The 20505-nt window shown below is 49.6% G+C and overlaps 1 protein-coding gene across 1 annotated transcript in view; it reads right to left on the bottom strand.

Annotated features, from left to right (window-relative positions):
* Positions 1 to 209: 209 nt before the first annotated feature.
* LOC134565001 (NALCN channel auxiliary factor 2-like) overlaps positions 210 to 20505 on the bottom strand; it is a 38286-nt gene continuing 17990 nt past the window's right edge. Inside the window, exons 2-3 of the mRNA XM_063424353.1 lie at positions 8705 to 8876; positions 210 to 8208 (exon numbers count right to left, since the gene is read on the bottom strand). Of these exons, the coding sequence (XP_063280423.1) occupies positions 7808 to 8208; positions 8705 to 8876 (573 nt within the window). The 3' untranslated portion in view covers positions 210 to 7807. The remainder of the gene's footprint in view (positions 8209 to 8704; positions 8877 to 20505) is intronic.

Genomic DNA, 20505 nt, shown 5'->3' with positions numbered 1-20505 from the left:
GAATATAAAGAGAGGTTACAAAATAAAAATCAGTTAAGGCAGGGTTATTGTCCCTCCATCCCTCCTCTCTGGCCTCCAGTTGGGATTGGATTTGGCAGGAAAACAACCCCCATGGGACAGTGGCTGGGGTTTAGAGCAGGTTCTGGGGGGGGCCCATCCCTGTGGGACCCTGGTGGCCCCAATGACACAGCAGAGACAGGGAGGAGGAGTTATCATCAATTCTTAATATTTTATTTCTTTACTGGGTTAAACAAGGAGCAGAGAAAACCTCGGCCCCAAAATACAACAGAACTGAAAGCATTACAGGTACAGAGACTATTTAACATAGAGAGTAGTAGGATAATATTTTAATACAACTGAATTATAGCATGGGATTGTGTTTTTGTTGGGGTGTTTTTTGTTTTTTGTCAAACCAGTTTGGAAAATAAATGTAATAGGAACTAGTGCAAAAAAGTTCTAAACATGAAGCACAGTGTATAAAATGGCATAAGAAAACTGTCCCTTTGAGGACACAGTCACTTTCTTATGACAGAAGGGAGAAAGAGAAACAGAAGGGGGGTGGGAACAGAGAGAGGGTCTAGGAGGTGGAGGAGGAAAAGCTAAAAAGAAAGAGAAACCAGGCCGGGGGATTAGAAATTCTAGGATACTTTGACTTCAGCAATGTTGGTTTGCGTTTCACCACCACACACTGTTAAAGGACCTCATTGGGGTCGGCTGAGCTCTGTCACCACCCACATGGCACAAGCACTTGAGAAGGGTTCGGGCACAAGCAGCCTGGGCACTGCAGGAGTCGGGTCCCACAGGTCCCCCTGAGGTCCCCACAGGTCCCCCCAAGGCCCTGGGACACCCAGTGCAAGGCAGGGAGCCCCAGCTCAGACACGCTCTGGAGGGAGAAAGGCACGAGGGGCTGGGGTCTCCTCCTGCTCTCCCTTCCCACATCTCTCCTGAGCACAGCATTGGCTCCCTCAAGGACCAGCACATAGAATTTGTTCCCAATTTCCACCCCTGTGCTCAGACGGGAGCATCTCCCTTTTGACGGCATCCTGAGGCTGTGTCTGAACAGGAGGCTTGAAGGAGCTGGATTCAGTTTGGGTTGAAACAGAAAACTAAACCAAACCTCCATTAGAGGAATGGCTGGGGATCCCCAGGAATTCCTCCCAGGCATCAGCATCTCTGATTCCCACTGGGAAGGTGTCCCTGCATTCTCAAGGTGTTATACCGGCCTGCTCAACCAGGATTTGCTCCACCCTATTCCCACCACAGAGCCACCCAGCCTCCTGCCCTGGAGAAACTGGCTGGATGCTATTTTAAGGAGAGCTGGTTGGAATTCCTTACAAATTGCCATTCTCTCCCAATCTGCTGCCGCCCATCTGTTCCAACTGTGTGAGCAGAAAAAGTGTGATTGAATTTTGTTTTTGTTTTTTGTTTTTTGGTTTTTGGTTTTTTTTTTCTTCGTTTTCATTTTGGAAAATGAAAGGTTTTGTGGGAAAGGACTGTTTTGGATGCATTTCTCAATTTGAAAAAGAAAAAAGAAAAAAGTTAAAAGAAAAGAAAAAAGAAAAAAGAAAAAAGAAAAAAGAAAAAAGATAAAAAAGAAAAAAGAATTGGTCATAATGATCAATCTATCTTGTTTTGACAAGTTTCAAAATTTAAAAAAATCACTGTCTGGCTCTTTTTGTCTTTTTGTTTTGCAACTCAAGCATGTCCAGTTCCCAAATACATTTAAAAATGGTAAAACCAACCCCAAATTTCATAAGCCAAGCCTAATTCTTGGGGGTTTTTTTCTCAGTTTCAGTTTACAACAAGCAGTGTTGTCAACTTTCTGGGCTGAAAAAGGATCATCCTGAAGTGCTAAAAAGGCTGAAAACCGCTCCTGGACTGCCTGGAACACAAGTCCTAGAGATGTGGAGCAGGAAAGGGTGGAGGGACTGGGCTCGGGAACTCACCCATCTCCTGTCCAGGCCTTTGAGAGGGGCTGAGAGCTTTGATAAACCCCAACAACTTTTAAAATTTATTATTCCTTATTTTTTATGGTCCTCAATTAAAAATGGTCCATCCCCCACCACAGCATTCCCTCTGCTCCCTTCCTCACAGAGACATGCAGGGCTGGGAGGTCACCCAAAGAGCCACCTGGACCAAGAATACCCAAAAACAGCTGCTAAAATCCTTCTATTTCTGGAATAAAATGGACTCATGGTGGGAGTTGTGCAGCTCCAGGGCTGCTGTGATCCAGGAGCTTTGAGCAGGCTGCTACTGTGGGAGAAGGCATGGTTTTGAGGTTGTGTGATGGTGGTACCTCCAGCTGGGATGCCCATGAGCTAACTTTTGGGCTGAAGGAGTTCCTTAATTTTCAACCTGAACACCAGACATGGCCCTTCACAACTTTTCCAGCCTAGTTTAAGAGAAATTTAACCCCTAGGGATGGGAAGCCCCAGGAAAGCACAAAAAACTGATACATAGAACTCCCTGCCTGTCTTGGGTTACAATGTAAGATGTAACCAAAAGATAGGTGGGGCAGTGTTCTTTATCTTCCCCATGACTCAGTCCTGATAACTCCCTCCAGGGAAGTAGCAGCCACTCTGTGGGGAGCCATCTCCACTAATGGGCCATCAAGGTCTCCCAGAATGACTCATAGAATTACATCATCCCATTGTGAAATGCTCCACCCAGAGGGAGGAACTGAACATTCCTACCTGGATATAATCTGAGGCTTGGAACACCATGGGAGCACTACCACTGGATTCCTCGAGGACAAGTGCTCCATAACTACCACTGGACCTCCAGAGAAGGACCAGATCTTTCTACAGGATCACTGCTTCGACAGAACCACATCCATCACTCCAACAGGACTGTAGCCATCATTTAATCGGACTGCTACCACCATCCTGACCAACAGGGTGTCAGGTTGTATTCTGACTCTGTCAGTCTAAGCCAAAGTTTCTGTATTACTGCCTTTATCTTAATTTTCCTATTAAATTGTAGTTCTCACTTGGAATCTCCTGCTGGTTTGCTTTCAAACTAGTACACTGCCCCATCACTTTCTGGAAGAATCCAGCAATGTTTCTGTCCTGACTTTGTCTCCACCAAGCCCTACAGGCATTCCTTTCCCAGATGGCAGCAGGAATGGGATTAGGATGAATCACAAGCTGAGGGTAACCTGGTCTATGGGACCTCACTCCCTTTGGCTCTGTGGAAATCATGGAATCCCAGAGTGGTTTGGGTTGGGAGGGAAATTCAAGTTCATCCAGACACTTTCCACTAGCCCAGGTTGCTCCAAGCCCCATCCAACCTGGCCTTGGACACTCCCAGGGATGGGGTAGCCACAGCATTTCCAGGCAACCTCAACAACCCATCCCAAACCATCACGCTCGGTGCCACCAGAGATCAGGAGGCACCTGTAGAGCTCAGCACAGGGACACTCCATGGCCTGGCCTCACAGGTTCCTGCCCAAGAGCAGCAGATATCTGGGATCTTCCCTTTATTCCCTTCCTCCAGGAGGCAGCCGAGCATCTCCCGGCCCCACCCGTGGCCCTGAGTGGCAGTGAATGAACTGCCCTGACATCTCTTGAAGCAAAGCATGTTGAAGAAAAACCAGTTCCAGATGTTTTCCCACTGTCGCCAAGTTACTCAACATGTTCTGCTTTAGTTGTCAGATGCTTTCAAAGCTATTTCCCTAACTCTGAGCACGAATGGTGAGGGCTCTCCCTGGGAATCTTCTGCCTGGGGCTACCATGGATCTGTATTTTCATAAGAAAAAGACTCAGCTAATGATTAATGTTCCCCAGAGGAAGTGGGGCCTTTCTTTGGGATTTTTCTTCAGTTATTTTTAATTAATTTGTACAACTGGCAACTACACGAAAGTGCAAAACCTGTGAATAATGCTGGACCCGGCTCCCTTTGCTCCTTCTCTCTGCCCACACCTGGAGCTTGTGGAGACATCATCATCCCTCACTTCCCCGGGGATGAGAAACCCCCTCACCAGGGAGGAATCACTGCTTCCCACTGGGAATTTTCTCTGAGCAAATAGAAGTTTGTCCACTGAAGGAAAAGTTGAGTTTTACATATTAATCCCAACACGGGGCAACTTCTTTAGGGAGAAAAGATCATTGGATGAAAAGGACAAAGCCCCTTGGGTTTAAGTTCCTGGTAGGATAAATCATTTAGAGCTCATGTTTTCCAAGGTGGCTTTGGGAATGTGGAAAGCATTTGGGATTGCAAAGAGTCCCTGCTCTGGCGGACACAGGGCTTGGGGTGAAGCATCCCTGGACACACAGGGTAAGGAAGCCCTTCCCCTCCTTATCCAGGCACATTGCTTCTTTATCCAAGCACACTCTCCTTTTCCAGGCACATTCCCTCCACTTTGTAATAAAAATAATGCCATTGGTGTTGAGACAATGCCACTGTCTGCTTCCTGGGCTGTTCTCTCAGAGAGCAAAGCCAGAACACTCAGGGATGGAGGATTAGGAGGTTGTAATGTCAGACCAAAGGCAGGAATTTTATCCGATGGGCTCCTGATGATGGACTGCTCCATACACCGCTTCCAGCTGCTCCTGCTCTGGGAACAGCCTTGTCTGGATCTGTTAAAGGAGATTGGCAAAGTGTTGAATGCAGCATGGTGTGCCCTAAAACCATAGAACTTATTGACAGCAGCCCAGACTCGCTAAAGAAAAGATCTCCTTCCAAAGCCTCGCTCTGGGAAGACTCAGCACTTTCCTCCCACTTGCAGCAGGTAAAGCCCATTCTATGCTCCCAGAGTGGATCTGCATCCCGTGTGCTCTCTCTGGCATCTCGTCCTCTTGGGAACACACCCCGGGAGCCGTGGCCTGGAAAACACATGGATCTCCTGTCCTGGGGGCCTCCTCACTCCCAGTGGATGGGGCTCAAACCCCCCCAGTAGCCACCCAGACTAGCCCAGTTCTGAAATGGCTCCACTTCCTGATTCTCTGGGACGCAACACATGCTCCTGACCTCCCAAGGGAAGTCTCCAGCTGGTGTTAGGGAAGGTGAAACTTTCTCACAGCTCCCAGGTTATCCCAGCAAATCCCTGCCAGCACCTCCTGAAGATGACTTGGGTTGTTGGATCTCACTCCTGTAGCTCTGTGGAAATCATGGAATGGTTTAGGTTGAAGGGATCTTAAAGGCCATTCTATTCCACCCTCTGCCATGGGCAGGGACACCTCCTACTGGACCAGGTTGCTCCAAGCCCTGTCCAACCTGGCCTTGGACACTTCCACAACTCTGGGAATCCCACATCACCCATCACCACCCCCAAGCCTTGCCTGACGCTCCATCACCAGTAGGACACAAGGGCTTTGGGGCAGGGAGAAGGACACACATCTTTCAGGATGGTGCCAGATCTGGATGTGGTGCAGGGACTGAGGCTGAGCCACCCCATGCCTGCCAGTGCTGCTCAGTGTCACACATGACACAGGGAACAACAGGGCCAGTGACTCAGGGCCACTTGCTGACGCACCACACTGGGCTATTCTCTCTCCCGATGAGTCGCTCCAAGATTGGACACGGTCTGTCTCTGAGAGAGGTGTCTGGAATTAGCTTAACTCTTGGCAGTACAGGAGAAATCTAACTTCCTTCAGGATCCAGCTGTCTGGAGGCAGGGATGGGGCTGTGCTCCCTCCCCTGGCCTGCCTGGGAGCTTTTGCTCCTTGTCAGAGCAGCTCCAGAACCCCACTGCTCACAGGAAACCAAGGGATTGGATCTCAGTTTGCAGAACTGCTCCATGTCCAACTGTTCTAATTGGTGTAAACTAGGCTGAAATTATATGGATGTCATGAAGAATAATCAAATGAGAAACATACTACTTTTTGGATGGCAATAGCAAGGGAATCTGCTCGGGAAACACTCTCCATCTTCCATGAACACCACCTCTCCCACCCCAAAAACCATGGGACAATGGGATCACAGGCCTCGTCTCTGCAGGACTTTGGGAACAGGCAACTGGTGGTGTGTAAACATCACCCCAAAGCTCGGAGATTCAAGTCAAAGCAGGAATCAAACATTCAGCTGCTTCTCAGAGCCTCTTTGGTCTGGAAATGGGCTGGAAATGTCAGGAAACCTGTGCTTCCCATGAGATGCCTGGTACTTCCTTCTTCCAGCCGGGCAGGAAGTAGCTTTGCTCATGGGGCTCTGCTCACAGGGCTCTGCTTGGTGTTGCTTCACCTTAAGAGACTAGAAACCACAAAACTCCTACAGGTCATCAACTCTGGGACTTCTTGCACCCTCGCAGGGATCTGGGATCAATTTGGGATGCAGCAGGACACTCCTCCTGCTCCATCCCTGTCTCCTGCAGTGACCCATGCAGGGCTCTGCTGTAGGTTCCTGTCAAAAGCCAGCCTGGAAACAGAGGGATGATCCCAGCCCCTCTGGGAGCAGGGGGTGGGTTCACACTCAACTCGTGATCTTGTGCTAAAACACCCTCTCTTCCTTACCTGCCCACACTCAGGACAAATTACAGCCCCTGGTGCCCAGCCCAGAGGCACCACCTCGCAGTATCCATGCTGGGAACAGTTCTGGTGGGTGGGTGGAGAATTGGGAGTTTCCTAGGAAATTACCTGGAGAACAGATCCTAGGGATCTGATGTTTGTTTGGGGCTGAATCCCTGGATATGCTGAGCTCAGGTTAAAAACCACCCCAAGTTAGCCAAATGAGGCTGCACCAGCCAGCACCTTGCCTGGCCAAATCCAGCTGGGCTCCTGGAAATTTCCGGATCTGTGGGCATCCATGGATTGAAACTATTCACAAAAATGCTCCTCCCTAGCTGGGCTTTATTAGTGCCTCTTTGTGTGGGAGACTTCCTCCAAGCCAGATTTCTCCAGCCCATTTGCCCAGTACTCCTGCCATCCAGTCAATGATTTGTAGCTGGGAAGCATGGAAGGATGCCTTTGGGATTCGCTGCATCCAACTGTTGCCACGTGGGATCCTTCCCCCTCACAGCTTATGTGCTGCTGGACTTACATCTCCCCAACTCCTCACTGAGACCAGTCCCACCAGCCAGGGAGGACAACAAAAGGTTACACTAAATCATCAGGACACTTGGCAAAGTGGGATGTGGGAATGCTGGGGACATCCTTCCTGCTCCATGCCTCCTCCCTCTCCTCCTCCTTGCATAGAGGAGCAGGAAAGGCCAGGCTGGAGGAGCAGGCTGGTATGCAGTGAGACCAACCCCAAGTGGTACCACAGTGCAGTGTCACAGTGTCCCACTCCTGTCCCCAAATGCCATCAGCGAGGCAGCGCCATGCTGAGGACACTGCGCCCCACCAGGGTGGTTCTGCCCCAAGCCGGTGGCTTTTCCCTGGGACAGAAGTGGGCCAGGCTGTGCTGGGAGGTGCTGCCCCTCCGCCTGCTCCCTCGGGATTCACAGATCCAGGAGAAAAGGAACGAGGGCTGAGCCGACTGTCAAACCTCGGCACGGCGCGGGCAGGGGAGGCGCGGGCACCCAAGGCACTCGCGGCAGTGGACGGGGGACACTCGTCAGTCCCATGGGGACACCCTTCAATTCCAAGGGACCCCTCCCCTCGGTCCCCCCGCCCCCGTGCCGTTCCTGCCCACCCGGCGCCTGCGGGGCTGGGAATGCTGCCCCTGCCCGAACCCTTCTGGCGCCGGGTCCCGCAGCCCTGTGCGCGTTAGAGACTCTTCACCACGGGGATGCCCCGCGAGCAGCTCTTGGGGGATGTGCGGGGGTGCGTGTGCGCCACCCCTAATCCCGTGCCTCCCATTGGAGGAATAGCATGTGCCCCCTTTATGGAAAAAGATCTGGTGTTCTCCTTGGAGGTCGGCTCTGCCCTCTGTGTCACTCGTCCGGTGCCAGGCTCTCCTCCAGGGTGGGCGGGGCCTCCAGGCCGAGCCCCCCGGTGCCGCCGTGCACGCTCGAGGACACCATGGTGTGGAGGAGCACCAGAACCAGCACGCACAGTCTGATCCTGATGCTGCTGAGGCGAGACCCCGCGGAGACCGGCAGCAAGGATGGGGAATGGGGCTGGTGGTACTGGTGGTACTGGTGGTGGTGGTAGAGGTGGTAGTGGTTCTGCCTCTGGTGATGGAGGTGGGGGTCGTGGCGGTGGAAATGGAGTGACTCTGATGCCATGGATTTGGGGGATGTGTCCTTGTTGCTGTCTGGGGGGTGCTCGCAGGAGTCCCATTGCACCTCGCAGCACTTGGCCTCCTCGTCAGGCAGCTGGTTCTCCAGCAGTCCTGTGGGAAGGAAGGAAGCAGGAGGAGGGGTCAGCAGGACACTGAGTATGAGGCTGTGGAGGAAGCGAGCCTTGGTGCCCACCAGCTGTGGGATGGGCACACCTGAGAACCAGGATACCCAGACACCCCCTGGGACTGGCCCCAGTGCATCTGTGAGCCTGCACACACCAGCAAGGCAAGCTCAGGGCTCCCCAAATCTTGCTCACAGCGGTTCAATATCACCAGCCTGCTTTAATCCATCACCTGCAGCTGCTTCCATGCTTTAGCTTTCAGTCAGAGGTAGGACTTTAACCTCCTGGGCTGAGATGTTGCTGTGTCCCCATTAACCCTTTATTCCATACCCTTGGGATGGCCACATTTTGCATCAGGCAACGTTTCCACACTGCCCCTCCTCCCACTCCACCCCGACAAGCTTTCCAAACCCGGGAAGTGGCTTGGAAATTCCCCAGGGCTCACCATCACCCCTTGTGCCCAGTGTGAGCCTGGCACTCCTTACCTGTACAGATGAAGCCAGGCAAACCTCCATAGATCAGCTCGTCATTGTCCGGTAACACGAAGGGACACCTGGTCTGCACCTCCAGGCAGTATTGCTTGCATGGGATCCGCTGCCGGCACTGCTGCTGGGTCACGTTGAAGTACTCGGAGCACAGCCATGCCTTATAGACAGCCTGGGGGAAATCATGGAGAGGGACATGTCACTTCCCAAGCACTGGGATAGCTGGAGCATCAGTGTGAAAGGAGACAGGAGAGCTCCCAGCTTTTGTGGGAAATGTGTGTTGGGGTCATTTGTTGAACAGCGATGGATTCAAACAACCCACTGGAGTGTAACAATGGCGGAACTCGTCTATCCAGCTAAATCCACCACAAAAATAAAGCTAATTACCACATGGAATAATGTCCCCTACAGACAGGCACAGTGACAGATTCTGCCAACATCAGTGACCCAAGAGCTCAGTCCATCACACAAAAATTCAAATGCTGCTTATCACCCATCCCAGAGCATCCTCCTCATCCCCAAGACATCACACTGCTCTTCTGGGAAGAGGAGGGATTCTCATGTCCTCTAAAGTGCCTTGGTCCCCATCAGCTCTGGACATAAGACAGCAAAACACATCATGGGCTGGTCTTTACTGGAAATTTCCTACTGGAAAAGCTGCTGGTCAGAAGCAGCTGGGATGCAGCACACACAGCCACTGCACCTCAGGCTTGTCCCTCTCTGCCACCAAATAACACCTTCCTCACCTTCCCCACCAGGTCCTGGGAGAGATTCCTGATTCCCTGACATCTGGAACTTCTGCTGTGTCATTTCTTTTGGCTCAAGGGGCAAACTTGTTCATTTCCCATGGATGTTCTGGCACTGGGATGTACCAGTGATACAGGTGTCTCCATGTGCTCTGTTCACCTTCCTGATACTTCAAACTGTGCTTGGCAACATTTCCAGAAGGAAGAGCACCCTGGGGGTTCAGCTGTGACTGCAAGGCTGTGCCACATTCCCTGCGTCTCCAGCCCGTCCAGTCCTGGGTTTCCCTCTTCCCTTCCAGCCTCTGTGAGCTTCTGCCCATGGCAGACAGCTGGGCATAGCCAGATGACCTCAGTTACAACCATATTCCCAAATTTCCCTTTATCTCCTCAGCATCAGGCATGAGGGAAGTTGTGTCTCCACTGGCTGTAGCAGAGAGGGAGGGAGAGCTCCCATTTCTCCTGGTGTCCATCATTCCTCAGACTGCAAGAAACCCGTGGCACTTCCAACTCATCCATGAACTCATGTGGGCATGAGTGACAGCACCATGATCATTCCATGACCACAACCAACTTCCTTTGAAACCAGCTAGAAAGGGCTCCCTGTGATTCAAAGGGAATGAGTTTCCTTCCTCAGCATGCTTAGAGAAACCTCGTGCTCCTCCTTCCAGATGCATTTTCATTTTCTGGAGGCTTTAAACCCATAATTTCTTTGCTTCCTCATGTTTTCCATAGATCCTTATCATTGTTTGTTTAGACCATGGTGGGGTGTCTCAGGATTAAAGCTGGTTGGGAAATTCTTGGCAAGTCATTTTAGTGGTGGGTGGGGTTTTTGTTGTTGTTTTTTTTTGTTGTTGTTGGGTGTTTTTGTTTTTGGTTTTGGTTTGTTTTTTTCCCTGGAAAATGCCAAATCATGAAACCCAGAATTTTCACAGAATTGTGTTAGCTTTGGTGAAACTTTCATCCCAAAAAGTTCCATGGGCACCAGGACACAATTTATGGAGTGAACATTTTGGAGCAGTTCCCAGTACCATGGCCAGGGTTTTCCCCTGGGATATGGGAATGCAGGTGCTTGTTCTCCTTGTCCTGTTGGATGTTAATTACTGGGACACAGTGGAACGGCTCCAGAGGAGGGAATGACTCTGCAGAGTGTGAGGATACAAGCAGGAGAGTTTTGAGGTCTGGATCTGCATCCCTGAACATGTAATCTCTGGAAGTGTCCAGGGCCAGGCTGGATGGGGCTTGGAGCACCCTGGGATAGTGGAAGGTATCCCAGCCTGTGGCAGGAGGTGGGACGAGATGGGTTTAAGGTCCCTTCCAACCCAAACCATTCCACGACTCCACAATCTGCCTGAGCTGATTGCCTAGAGCAGAGGAGGAAGAAGCCATGCTCTGGAGGGGCGAAAACCCCCACTGCAACATGTGCCCTCCCTGATCGCCTCTGCTCCCTTGGGGACAGAGACATGGGGACAGCAAGGAGGACACAGCAGGACCCCTCAGTGGGTGGCACATGGCCCTCCGCAAGCACCATGAGTTTTTCTCTGTTGGGAAAGCAGGACCTGTCACTGCTGCTATGAAACCTCAACAGGATGTAAAGGAGGGTTAGAGAGCTCAGGGAACAGTGACACCTTACACTGATGGGACACAGCACCAGGGGATGTAAAATGGGCTCCAAAGCACCCACTGACTGCCCAGGATTTATTCAGACAGGCCATATCCCTATTCCAATCTGAGGACTCAACAAGTCCCTGCTTGGACATGACGCTGTTGTTTCCACATGCTCCAGACACACTCCAGTGTAATCTAGAGCAAAACAGAGAGAGGCCTTATTAATTACCTTAATTATTTGTGTTGCCTTTAGAGCAACAAGGAGAGGGTGTCCTGAGAACACCCCGACCCTCAGAGCATCCGGCAGCGAGGGGCTTGATGAGCTTCTCCTTCCTCTGGTGACCATCCAGGATTTTAGACAGCTGGTGTGGATGACCTGCTTGAATTTGAACTGGCTGAATTCAGGTGGGTGAATTCCCCCCAAAGCCATGAAGTTTTCAGGATTAAAATCCAGACAGATTAACTAAACCACAATCAGCCTGTAGTTTAAAGGGGAATTATGAACACACAAGGAGCTGGATGGACATCACTGGTGTGCCCAGCCCCATCTGGGATGGACACCCTGAATCCATCCCTCCAGCTCAGCCTCTTTTCCAGCCCTCATCTGTCTTAGGATAGACATCTCCATTAGTGGGACTTCCTTGTGTTTCCCAAGGAGGTTGTTTTACAGCACTTATCTCGCTGCCTACAAGTTTTCCTTCATACTTGACCTACATTTTTCCATCCAAAAGTTCACTCCCTTCAATCATTCCCTCCACCATTCCCTCTCCCTGCTCCGTGTTTACACATCTCTAATATTTGCAGATGTCTCATGCTCCCCCTTTAGTCACAACTCAGGTGAGCTTGGCTGATTTACTCACTCCTATTTCCTGCCAGTCTTCTTCCAAACTCCAACTCTCTCCTATGCTGCTTCCCAGATCCCTGTCACATCCCAGCTCCCACCTGGGCTCACATGCAGCCCAGCACGGAGGGTACACTAAGTGCTCTGGCAGAGGATTGTGGGTATCACCTGAGCTGTCCCAGCTCCAGATTTGGGTGGAAAAGGCAGCCGGAGCAGGAGATTTCCCAGAGCTTTGTAGGAAGCTGCTTGGGTTCATCCTGCTCTCGTGGAAACAGAGCTGGCACAAGCAGGCTCTGCATGGATCCACACATATTCCCCCTAAAATGTTTGTGATAATTCCCATCAGGGAAGTCTGGCAGAAGGTTGGGGTCACACACAGGGACATTCCATGAATTAATGAAAATATGGAAGGAGAGACTGCAAGGAGCTAGTGATACCATCAGGGAGGGGAGAGCTGGAGCACTCATCCAGAACCTGAACCAGGATTGCCTGGCTGCCTTCCATTCTTCCTTCCCTTTCCAGAGTACCTGCCTTCACCGAGGGAAGCACTGACCCCAGCCAGCCCTTGCCATTCCCTTGTGGCAGATCCTGCAGGTGCTGCACCAGGAATCCCTGCAGCTCTGCAGGATAGAAACTGCCTGTGTGTACTCCAAAAGAGAGAGAACCAAGATCTGCTGGTCCAACAGGGCTCTTCCACTCCACTGGGATCAGGCTGAGACACAGATGGATCTCCAGGAGATCCCAGAGTCCTCCTGTCACTCACCCACAGAGATCCATGTCACAGACAAGGAGCAAATTCCCTGGTATGTTCAAGGTTTTGGTATGTCCAAGCTTACCCCACACAACCTCCTTAGTTTTGCTGTTAAAAAGGACATGTGAGAATTTAGGACAGGAAGAAATTTATTCCTTGCTGTTAGGAGTTAGATTTCCTTCTTTTTCCCTTACAGAATTTTTTTCCCATAAGTTGCTAGCAAACTTAACGACAGTGCTTAACCAAAACAAAGAAAGTGGCCAAAGGAGATGGCAGCACAAGGCTACACCTATTGTTTTTGGGTCTCCAAAAGCTTCCCTTAGAGAGGGGAGATAATGCGAGCTTTGAGAAATGTAAAAGATAGAGCTGGGGGGACAGTTGCTCTCTCTTGCTCTCGGCATTGGAGAGGACAGTCAGGCTGCTGCTCGCTGCAGGAAGAGTTCATGGTCATCACTCCGTCTCGTCCTGGGAAATCTACCATCATTTGCTCGTGTACCCAAGAATTCTGAGCTCGCCTTCTCTGGCCCTGCCCCCACCACCGCTGCTTCTTCGGAGCTTTGAGGCTTTCCTGCTACTCTGTAGCCCTGCACTGCCCTGCCCTAACAGGACATCCCTGATGCTCCAGCAACCAGAGCAAAGCATCTGATCTCATCCACCAGCCCGAGACTTTCCACAGTTCCAGCTTGGTGCTCTCGGAGTCCTGCAGGGGCACCGAGAACAAACTGCCCCAGGCTTTTGTGAAAGAAAGCCCTTGAGTTTCCTGGTTCTGTTTATTATTAATGCTGTAGTTGTTGTTTGTTGTTTTGTCATATATACTAGTAAAGAACTGTTATTCCTATCCCCATCCCTCTGCCTGAAAGCCCCTTTAATTTTCTAAATTAGAATAATTTGGAGGGAGGGGATTTGAATTCTCCATCTCTAAGGAGGTCCTGCCCCCTTCCTAGCAGATACCTGTCTTTCAAACCAAGACAGATTTTTTGGCGCCCACTGTGGGACTTGAGGGCATTGAGAGGAAAAGGAATAACAGTTCTTAAGTGACCTTGTGCACTGGGTATAGAAACCTCCCTAAATAGCATCATGTGGTCTAGCTTACCTTGGTTTGGGTGGCATGTGGTTGTGGCTGTGTTTCTCCCATTTGCAGGCCCTTATCTAAACATGGGCCCTATAACTAAGGCTACTGTGGCTGTTATCCAGTTTGCACTATGGGTTAATAAGGTGAGGAATTCATGGATTTTTAACTTTCTCTGGAAGGCAGGCACATGGATGAAACAAATCCTCCTTTTTAACCCCTCCGAAGTTCCAAGCTAGCTCAGGCCTTCTAAGGCTTTGGAGGAATATTTCATAGACAGGAAAAAGGACCCAAAAGAGGCTCTAACCCTCAGCTGCAGATCAAGATGTTTATTCCAGGTGGTCTCCAGAGGGAAAGAGGGCGTGCACAGAGGAACAGGGTCTTTTCTCAGCTCTTGCCAGGGAGGAGCAGTTTGGGACACAGCCAATAGGGTCAGAAAGGGAAGGAAGGGTCAAACTACATGGTACAAGCTCTAGGGGTCCCTGAGGGGGGAGAAACCATTCCCACGGGGGAATGTAACACATGGATACATGGCTATCACACTCTAAGTGTTTGCTTGTGGGGTTACTTTAACAATAGTACCTACTGTGAAGAAATCTACCAGGGGAAATTTTTTCCCAACCCTTCACTCTGCTGTTTGGGTCTACTCCACCAGTTGTTGAAGGGTTTAAATCTTCTCTGAATGCTAATGATATCATACAATGGCTGGTATTGCTTACAGGACTATTCTGTTTAGTATTCTGAGATAAGGGGAGATTGACCTGGATAACCACCCTGATACCTACCCCAGAGAATAAAGATACTGCCCCAGAGCCTGACGCTGTCCTAGAGACTGGGGATGCTGCCATGGAGCCTGACACTGCCCCACAGACTAAAGATGCTGCCCCACCACCTGACCCTGCCCCGCAGCCCACCTCAGAAATGAACCACCCAAATTGGGTGGGGGTTCTAGTGAAGGAGATGGGCCAGATGCTGAAAGAGCACATTTCCCCAGTGGTGGCCTCATTGGCCTCATTAGCCCCAGCTGGTGGCAAACCCTCCCCCTGCCCTGAAGAGGGAGAGTCTGAAGGTGCAGCAGCGGAACCCACAGACGTTACAACCGTCCAGGTTCCAGCTGAACCACAGGGGCAGTCACAGCCAGCAGCAGTGGCCCCTGTGGAAACAAAGAAATATAAGGTGAAATCAGAGCACCCAGGTAATAAGGATAAGAAAGGAGGGCACTCACAACCCACAGGGGAGCCAGAGGTTGAGATCATCACTGAGTCCCTGTCATATGAAAATCTCTGTAAACTGCAAAAAGATATTGCACGATGGGGACGTAAGCCTTATACAGACTGGTTACTTCGGGTCTGGGACCTTATGAGTACAAGTGTGCAACTGAATGGTAGCGAGGCAAGAAATTTGGGACCCTTAACCCAAGACTCAAGTGTGAATCAGGTATTCGTAAGAGAGCAAGGACCCCTTTCCCTTTGGGAGCAGCTTTTAATGAGTGTAAGGGAGAGGTTTGTCCACAGAGACAGAATGCAAGAGCACCACCATAGAATGCGCTGGAAGACTTTTGAGGAAGGGATCCAACAGCTGAGAGAAGTAGCAATACTGGAGGTACTCTTTGGGAGGAGTAGACAGCACGATAACAACCCCAACAAAGTCAGGTGCACAGGGCAAATGTTGTAGAATCTAGCAAGTAAAGGGCCATCTCAATACAGCACCTTCATGGCAATGATTAATACTGATACCAACCGAGAGACCGTGGGTTCTGTAGCCAGCAAGCTTAGAAATTCTGAGAGTATGATCAGAGGCCCAGTGCAGGCTCAGGTCTTGGCCGTGGTTAAGGAACTCAAAGAGGAGATAAAGGAGGTAAGGGGGGAGATAAGGGAGGAGATGAAGAGGAACAGTTCCCATGTGGTACCAGTGCAAGTCACAGGCGCCAGAGCCCAATGTCTCTCAGACAGAGAGAGGGGGTACACCTCACAAGCTGACCTGTGGTCCTTCCTGCGTGACCATGGGGAAGACATGGGAAGGTGGGATGGGAAACCCACTTCTGTTCTAGCAGCACGAGTGCTTGAGCTCAAGGAAAGAAACACTAACCGAGGGGGTTCCACTAGAATGAAGGTAGCCTCAGCCTCCCATGACCAGGCTGACAAGTATTACAGAAATGAAGATGCTCTGTCAGATCCCCTCGAAGGAACCTCTACTATGTATGCAGAGGAAGAGAGTAGTAACCGGTGCTAGAGGGGCTCTGCCTCTAGCCAGGAAGAGGCACCAGAAAACCGAGTCTTTTGGACTGTGTGGATTCGATGGTCTGGCATATCAGAGCCACAGAAATATAAAGCTTTGGTTGATACTGGTTCACAGTGTACCCTAATGCCATTGGGACATGCAAGAGCAGAACCTATTTTCATTGCTGGGGTGATGGGGAGATCACAAGAATTGACTCAGTTAGAAGCCAAGGTGAGCCTGACTGGGAAGGAGTGGCAGAAACATCTGATTGCGACTGGCCCAAAGGCTCCGTGTATTCTGGGCATGGACTATCTCAGGAATGGCTATTACAAAGACCCTAAGGGACTCAAGTGGGCTTTTAGAATAGCTGCCATAGAGGCAGAGGGCATTAAGAAACTGAACACCTTGCCTGGATTATCAGAGAACCCATCTGCAGTAGGACTCCTGAAGGTAGAAGAGCAACCAGTACCTGTTGCCACCTCAACAGTGCATCGCCGGCAGTATCGGACGGATTGAGATGCTGTGATGTCCATTCACAAGATGATCCGAGAGCTGGAGAGCCAAGGGGTAGTCAGCAAAACCCATTCACCCTTCAACAGCCCCATTTGGCCTGTGTGCAAGTCTGACAGAGAATGGAGACTGACTGTAGACTATCGTGTGTGGGCCTGACATTGGTCTGAATTTAGGCTTCAGGCTCTGCCAGTGTCTGTGTGAAAGGCAAGCGAGCAACTTTCTCATGTTAGCCTGAGAAATCTAAAGGAGGGATTCAAACAAACCTTGGGAAGTGAGAAACCATCCGCAGGTGGTGTTTTTCCAACATGTTTACTGGAAAGAAATGTTTACTAAAGGGTGTAGACGCTGAATAACCAATCATGTTCTTTGTACCGAACTACTCTATAAAAGTAGAATTTAGAAGAATAAAGTTTGCTCTCATTTTTACCATCATGGAGAGTCATGTTGTTATTTCTGTACTGTCCGAAAACCGTAACAACATCTGGTGGGACCCCGACGTTTGGAAGTTCAGCGCAGCCGGGACTGATTCATGCAGCAAAGCTTAAAAATTCTACCTGCCTCCTCAGAGAGGTAAGTGAAATATCTCCACGCTTTTTCTAAAGAAGGCTGGTCCTGCTAACCATGGAAAAAGATCAATCCTGCCAAAAGACAGCAGGTTGAATGGCACCCAGTACAGCTGAACTTCAATTTCTAGAACAGACAGCTGGGAAGAGGTTCCAGAAAAACCTGGGGAACCCCTCTCCTGAGAGAGGACAGTTTGTACCTTTCCTGACAAGAGCAGCTGGAATTCTTCGCTGCTGACAGCTTCTTTCACTCCCCTGACCTCTTTCACTTCTATCTGTGCGAGATCAAAGAGAGCTTCTGCAAGCCTCTCCTGGCCAGCAGAGATGGTGCTTCCTTGGCTTTTCCTTCTCCTTTCTTCATACCATGGATGGCTGGCAGTGGTTCCTGCTTTATCAGCCACTGCAACTGGTCTGTACCATGACTGTAAAAGATGCTAGCCCATCCAAGATACAGTTGGTCAGATTCCCGTGCTCTGAGTGTGACACAACGATCCTTTCCTCCTCGGCGTGGCCCAGCATCTGGCCTGTGGTGGGGACCGGGATCGAAAACCTTTGATCCCTCTGTATCTTTCTGTGTGTTTAGGGCAAAAAGTTCACTTTATGAATGTTTTATGCTTTTAACTTTACCTGTGCTTGTTTTTATGATTGCCTGTGTGAGTTTAGGGCTTGTCTGTCTTTGTTTCTCTGTGTTTTAACTTAGGTTTTTTCCCCCGACCTGCTCCAGGGTGCTGCGCCTGACACGGCAGCGGCTGCAATCTCTCTCGCTTTTCCGTACTCGGTCTCCCTCCCCTCCCTGCAGGTGCGCGGGTCGGGGGGGGGGGGGGGGGGGGGGGGCGCGCGGGTCCCTTCCCTGCACGGTGCCGCTGAGATGTGCGGCTTGGAGCGGCTTTGCTGCTTCGTTCCCCCCTTTTCCCCAGGGCGGTGAAGGGGGGCCGCCGGCTCTCCGCTTGAGACAGGTGGTGGCAGGGCGGCAGCGGGCTGAGCCCTGCTAAGCCCTGCTCCGTTGTCCCCTGCCCATTTCCCCCCCCCCGTGGAGGCTTTCTCCTGCCGTGTGCAGTGGCGATGAGAGCAGGGGCAGCAGCTCCTACCCCGCCGGCACACACTTCACCGCTGTTTTCATTTCCTTCCCGCGTGAATTTGCACAGCAGGTCACCATAGGAACGGAGGAGCGGTCTCCTCGCTCCTTTTCCCCCTTCCCCCCGCCATGAGTGGTGGGGTTCGCTCCCCACTCCTTCCCTGCATGCTGAGCAGCGTTTGCGAATAGGGCATGAGGTGGCAGTTGCCCTTCCTCTAGACAGCTTATAATGCTGTAGGAGTTGCTTCACTTGAAATTTAAGGTATAGGGGTTTTTTTACAGAGAAATGGGGGCCACGTTGTTTGGATTTCCCCCAGCTCCGCGGGGCGGCCCTGGGGCCTTTGAGCCCCCAAAGCCCCACTCAGGGAGGGCCAAATAGCTTCGCCGCCTTTCAGGTGAGCAGAAGCTTTTCCTTTTAGAGGGACTGTTGATTTTTGTTTGGGTTTTTTCCCTCCCACCCTCCCTCAAAACATTTCTTCTCAAGGCGTCTCCAGTGAACACAATTAGAGCTTTAAATGCCTGTTCATAATAGAAGAAAAATGACAAGAAATACAAAAAACAAATAAGCAACTTCTGTTGCCTTTCACAGATAACACAAGTATTATTAATAATTCTATAGTATAACCATCAGTTATGAGTTTTAAGTGTTATCTCAGTTCAAAAGATAATTGTTGATGATATATTGACTATATAATGTGAATTCACTGATATGATAAAGTTATCACAGTTCTACAGCCGGCTGCTGCTGCTTCTGCTTCTTCTTCTTCTCATGTACTTTGCTATTTGTCTATAATTGCCTGTAAGACACGTGTCACCCACGAATTTTTCCTTGTTTTCTAGCTGTCTATGCTAGTTTTGCATTCATGATTTTCTAAATATTTTCAGATTTCTGGACAAGGTTATCTGAGTTTGTAAGAATGCCTCCCCTGTCCTGACGGTTTGGGGTGCAGTTCCAATCCTGGTCACAGACCATCTCAAGGGCCTGCTCAGAGCATCTCTACCCTGACAAATTTAGGAGGTGTCAATTACCATATTAGTTTCTTATTATAAGATTATTTAGAAGCTTGTTTTTAAAATTGGTGTAAGGGATTCCTGTACAGTTAGAGCTGGGTACTGGCCATGCCTTGGCTCTCTCTGGATGGGAATTGCCTGTTTGCCCAGATGTTTTAGCAAAAAATTACATATGAGTTATTTGACTCAGCAATTTGACCTTTAAATATAATAGCTGAATTGATCTTTGAGGTGAACCTGGAATTCCTGCCTGGGAAGGATGAACATGTTATCACTGGAAAAGAAGAACTTCAGCTTTTGCAGTTTCTGGGCTGATCAAAATTATTATCAAAAAGATAACATGCAACAATGTAACATTTATGTTATGAACCTGAAGAAAAAGTAATTATGAAACCTGGATGTTGAATTTAGACAATGGAGTCAGACAAGTTCTCAGTTTAGGGCAGTGGAGCCTGACAAGTTTGTTAACTTAAGGAGAAGATGTGCCTGTGTTTTATCATTAGCAGGTTCATCAGTCGTGTTTCCCATCACCTTTGAGGAGTGAAAAGGGACATTGCACAGCCTTAGTGGCTGTCACATAGACTGCAAACATGACCATGTGGTCAGAAGTTATGGAGACAACAAAGTCCTCTGTCAGCAGCATGGTCCTGTTTTCATTGATCTTCTTCGAGTTACCCCCTGCTTCAGACTTCAAGAAGACATCCAGTGATGCCAAGGATCAACATCTTGTCTCAATGGACTTCTCCTTTTCATGTGTTTTAATTTTATCGTAGATGTTGTTTCATTTAATTTTCCTACATAGATGTAGTTGTATTTTAGGTAATATTTCACGTGCCTTCGGTGTATGTTTTGTAGTTATTAAGGGCTGTTATTTCACTTTGTGGTTTTTGCCTTTCTAGTCATTGGGATCATGTAGATTTTTTGGAGTCAGATATCTTTTTATTGATATTTTTATTAATTTTATTATTTTTTTCTTTCTAGGTGACATCCCACAGGTGTCATGGGCCAATTGAGTGAACGATGGTCCAATCCTGCACATCCTGTAATGGGTCTTTGCCCCTTCAAACATCGCATGCACTTTTGCATTAAAAAATAATAAAAAAAAAGGGTCAACTCAGGTTGTCCAAATAATTGGAAAAATGAACCAGTTTGCTGTTGCAGGTGTGATGCAAGGACCACCGTCTTTTGCTAAAAGGCAGGAAAAGCCCTTGTTACCTGAAAGGATGATTCCAAGAGTGATGAATCTTGACAAATTAGACTGCCATTTTTGAGCAGACTAATGATGTTTTGTTTTTTTGTATTAGAATTAGTAAATAGCTAAGATTGACGCTGGTGCATGGACATGGTTGTGAAGGGTCAACACCAAATGCCACAGAACTTCCCTGACCATTTAAGTCGGTGCCCAAT

Source organism: Prinia subflava (genome assembly GCF_021018805.1).
Source record: "Prinia subflava isolate CZ2003 ecotype Zambia chromosome W unlocalized genomic scaffold, Cam_Psub_1.2 scaffold_31_NEW, whole genome shotgun sequence".
NCBI classification, from domain to species: domain Eukaryota; kingdom Metazoa; phylum Chordata; class Aves; order Passeriformes; family Cisticolidae; genus Prinia; species Prinia subflava.
This window is presented reverse-complemented; position numbering and strand designations above follow the sequence as displayed.